General features: G+C 41.8%; 1 protein-coding gene across 1 annotated transcript in view; it reads left to right on the top strand.

Moving 5' to 3' along the window:
• Positions 1 to 4585, top strand: part of CSUI_010843 (ubiquitin family protein) — a gene marked incomplete at its 3' end in the record, with an annotated part of 7038 nt that extends 2453 nt beyond the window's left edge. Inside the window, exons 3-7 of the mRNA XM_068070944.1 lie at positions 109 to 331; positions 961 to 1148; positions 1917 to 2425; positions 3087 to 3748; positions 4416 to 4585. Coding sequence (XP_067917080.1) covers positions 109 to 331; positions 961 to 1148; positions 1917 to 2425; positions 3087 to 3748; positions 4416 to 4585 — 1752 coding nt within the window. The remainder of the gene's footprint in view (positions 1 to 108; positions 332 to 960; positions 1149 to 1916; positions 2426 to 3086; positions 3749 to 4415) is intronic.
• Positions 4586 to 4680: the final 95 nt, after the last annotated feature.

Raw genomic sequence — 4680 nt, 5'->3', positions numbered from 1 at the left:
TATCTTTATCTATCTATCTTTAAACTATCTATCTTTAATCTATCTTTAATCTATCTTTAATCGATCTCTTTTCTTTCATGTTCTTTTTCTTTTCTTTTTTTTCTGTAGGGTTTCAATGCCTTGATGCGTATGTATCACAGTATCCAAGAGCCTATGTATGAAGCGACCATCGATGCGGCCTCTTCACATGCAGGTGGTAGTGGTAGTGGGCTCTTAGATGATCAAACCAAGAATAGAAAAGCGTCATGTTCTGCCTACGAAGCACAGCAGCATGCAAATCTTATGAGGAGGAATCCGTCAGCTCAAATCACTGAGATGCCTAATCCCTGGGGTATGTCTCCCTCCTGTCTCTTCAACTGTACATACACACGACTTGGAACATGGCAAAACACATCTGTGAAAAGATATACCATAGAATAGATCATGCATGACCCTCTTTCCTACATATATGTATTTAGACATTATAGGGGGATGAATGTATCTGTGTGAGCTAGGTATGTAGCCATATATATATTATATATATATATACATACCAGAGTTCTTTATACATATGTAGATATATATATATATATATGGGTAGGCTATGTTTCATAAGGGTTGAAGAAGATGACTTTGGATTGTTTGTATCGTTCGATGATGATAGTACTTCATGGGACAGACTATTCTTCTTTCTTCATTCAAGATTTCTGTACGTTTTCTCTTTGCAACTTCTTATTCGCATTTGCCTCCTCTTCATAATGATGACTAGCAACCTAGCTCTGCTCGAGTTCACATACCTTTCCATGTATCGTTAGCTTCGTGCCCTTATATATATATATATATATGTGTATATGTCTCTACATGTGTATCGGCATGCATATGTTTATGTGTGTGTATGTGTGTGAAATGCACGTGCATGCATAGATGACAAGCCTTTGGTGGAGTTGTCGTTTGTCTGATGTGTGTCTCTATCGTTTCTAGCTCCTCCTCCTCCTCCTCCCCCCGCCGCCACCACATCGTCGTCAGGTAGAGCAGGAGGAAGACCTGCGAATTTTTCTTCTTCTTTTGAAGACCAACAGAGACAGATGGTGGAGCTCCTCTTAGGGGGGGCAGGAGCAGCACGTACAGGAGGATCAGCAGGTGCAAATACACGACGATCGCCTGTGCTTGTAAGAGACCCCACACACACACAGAAAGAGAGAGACAGAGACAGAGACAGAGACAGAGAGACAGACAGACAACCTCTTGTTCTTCTTGAATTTTTTTGCTCTCCCCCTATCTATATATCTATATAGATGTGTCTTCTGTCTGTATGCACTATATATATATGTATATATGTATTTACCTGTTCGTGCTTGTAATGGGAAAGGGGGGGAGATAAGGCCAGTGGTGGTGACGAAGGATTCTTTTTCAATTCTTTCGCATTTCTTGTCGTGTTGGGCTCCTATTGATGTGTCGGCTACTTTTTAGCCGTCTATGTGTCTACATTCCACCATAGTATGGCTACCTACGTGTCTGTGAATATATGTGCGTTTCAAAAGGTTGCTAATAGCTAATTTGCCTTATCATGTTGTTTCATGTGTTCTCTTCATTTCTGCATACGTCAGTTGAAGAAAAAAAAAAAAAACGTATCTATCTCTCTATATATACATATATATACATATGTATACATGTATATACATATATATATACATATGTATATATATGTATACATATGTATATACAGAGATATATTTTTCTATATATACATATATGTAGGGATGCTGAAAGTTCCGTGATCATCTTAAGGGGGAGATAGAAGTGAGGAGTTCAAAGATTTCTCTCGACCAGTCCTATCTCTCTCTCCCTCACCGTGTCTATTCTTTCTTTCTTTCTCTTTCTTTCTCACTCTTTCTTTCTTTCTTTCTTTTTTCCTCCCTTGTTTGGGTTTCTCTCAGTATATTGGAAATCCCCCTACAGCATCATCTTCTTCTACTACGAATGGATCATCAGCCTCTTCTTCTTCTCTTCCTTCGCCGCCTCTGCCTATGAGTTTCTTTTCTCCTGCGTTTTCTTTCCCCTTCAATCGCCCTTCATCTATACCTGGTCGTACACCCCCCAGTCAAGTTCCTCGCAATTTCTCGTCGTCTTCTTCTTCTTCTCCTCCTCCTCCTCATCAGCCTCTCCAGCAACCGACTCCTCCTTCTTCTTCTTCCTCATTATCATCGATTGCCAACTCAGCTAGCCAGGCATCATCGACGATGAATGGCCATCATGAGACTAACAGTAGTAGTGGGAGTAGTAGTAGTGGGAGTCACAAAGATAGTAGTAATGAGTTAAGCTCTTCAGGTGGGACGATGGAACCTCCAAGGCTAGATAGATCAAGAGACGTTGTAATGGAGCTACTTGGGAGTAGCCTTAGGAATTCCCCAGATAGCATACAACAATTAGAACGACAAATGAACAGGTAACGACGCCCTACCTCCTCCTCCCCCTCCCCCTCCCCCTCTTTTTCATCGTCATTAGTATCTGCATACATATTCATACATCTACATACACGTTCATACCTACATACATACGGTACATACATATACATACATAGACATACATTTCCATACTTATTCATACATATACATAAATGTACATACATATACATACATATGCATACATCTACATGGTATTCATACAGTCGTTCAGGCGTAGAGATTGAAGTGAGGAGCCCTCCGTGTACATGTCTAGAGGTATTTCATAGGGGGAAGGTAGGGGTCGTGTTTCTGTTGCCCTTCTTGTCATGTACATACAGTTCCTCATCTGTATCCTTGTCAATAGACATATACAGTCTCAAGTGCATATACATCTCTACTAGTATCTCTTGATATATATATATATATGAGATGTACATGTTGGTAGAGATGTATATGAGTACGATTAGAACTAGTACGACGTGAGATAGTCTCTCTTGCTGGCTGCTGTAGCCCATGAGACACCCGTGAAGGCTGGCTCCACATCTACCTATCTATCTGTCTTTAATCTATCTCTATTGAATCTCCTTTTTTGTGTTGTATTTCTATCTTTCCTTAATCTCTCTATCTTTCTCTCATTCTTGTGGTGTTTATTGTGGGCATTAGAATGGCCGTTTCGTCAGATATAAGAGGAGGAGGTGGAATGAATGAATCTTCCTCTCTCTCTCTCTCTTTCTCTCCTCCTCCTCCCTCTTCTTCTTCTTTTTCGCAACAGCAGCAAGCACACCAGCCCCCCCCTCCCTTATCGAGTGATCCTCATCCTCCTCCTCCACCCTCCTCCTCCCCCACCGATCAATCCTCTTCTTCTTCTTCTCCTACGTCATTCGCTGCAAGGTATCCATCTTTACCTCCCTATATTCTTGCAGATCCTCAGATAAGAACATCGATGCCCCAAGACCTCTTAGAGAATCTTTCACGGGCCTATGCGATTCTCCAAACCCCTTCTTCTTCTTCCTCTTCTTCTTCTTCTTCTTCCTCATCTTATTCATCTTCTTATCCTTATTTCTCGAATTCTTCTATCGAGCGTCACGGCCTTCATCCTTCTTCTTCTTTGCCAGGAGATCAGATGATAAGCGAACGAGAGAGAATGACTACCGTAGAGGGATCGCAGCCTTCCGTTTCCTCTTCCTCTTCTTCTTCTTTAGGAGGAGGAGGGGGGGGTGCGGTTGACTGCAGTATGGAAGGGAATAGGAGTAGGGCTACGGCGCCTCTCCTCTCTTCTTTTCCTAATGGGAATGCGCATGCTTCTCAGAATGACCAAACAAGAGGTAACAACGCTCTCTTTCTTTCTTTCTCACTCTTTCTTTTTCTTTCTTTCTTGGATAGTTAACATGGATGGATTGACGAAAGCGTTTCTTTAAAGAGAGATAGGTGAGAAGAGAACACCCTGACGAGGGGGGGGAGAAGAAGAAGACCAAGGACAAGAAAGAGAAGGAAAGAGGATCTCTACATGACTTGTGAGACAGGTGATCGAACATAGGGAGATGATAGGATATCCATCGGTAGAGAACAAGATAGAAAAGAGAATCTATTGTATATCCATAAATCTATATATATGTATAGATCGGCGAAGGGAGCAGATGAAAAATGAGGTAGAGGGTGAATATGAACAAGAAGAAGAAGAGAAAAAGAGGAAAAGTGGCATGGAGGTGTCCGGGGATTTCTTGATCTCTTCTTGAAGATGTGTGTGTTGAAGTCTTTCTAAAGGTATCCATCCGAAAGAAACAGAAGAAGAAAGACAACATTCCTACCTCTCTTCCCAAGAATGAGACGATAAATCCCCATGGAACTCCAATGGCTCTTCTCTTCTCTTCTTTTCTCTTGTCAGTCCTCTACTCTCTTTCTCTCTCTTCATCCCTCCTCGCGGGGGTTCTTCTTTTCTGTTTCTTTTCATTCTTCTTCTCTTTCTTTTCATTCTTGTCTTGCTTTGATTAGGTACGGGAGAGGTGGGGAGTGACAGCAGCAACACGGAGAGTGTAGGAGGCGTAGGAGGATATTCAGAATTTACGAGATTTACCCAGGCGCAACTGCAAACCCTCCGATCCATGGGATTCACAGACACCCCCAAATGCATACGAGCCCTCAATCGCGCAGGAGGTAACATACTATCCATCCTTAATCTATCTTTGATCTATCTGTCTATCTTTAATCTATCTTTGATCTATTTCCCCCTGTAGCCTATGTCTCCATAACTTGCTTT

The sequence above is a fragment of the Cystoisospora suis genome (assembly GCF_002600585.1).
Source record: "Cystoisospora suis strain Wien I chromosome Unknown contig_8549, whole genome shotgun sequence".
NCBI classification, from domain to species: domain Eukaryota; phylum Apicomplexa; class Conoidasida; order Eucoccidiorida; family Sarcocystidae; genus Cystoisospora; species Cystoisospora suis.
The sequence above is the reverse complement of the archived record's forward strand: the minus strand, read 5'-3'. Positions and strand labels throughout refer to the sequence as shown.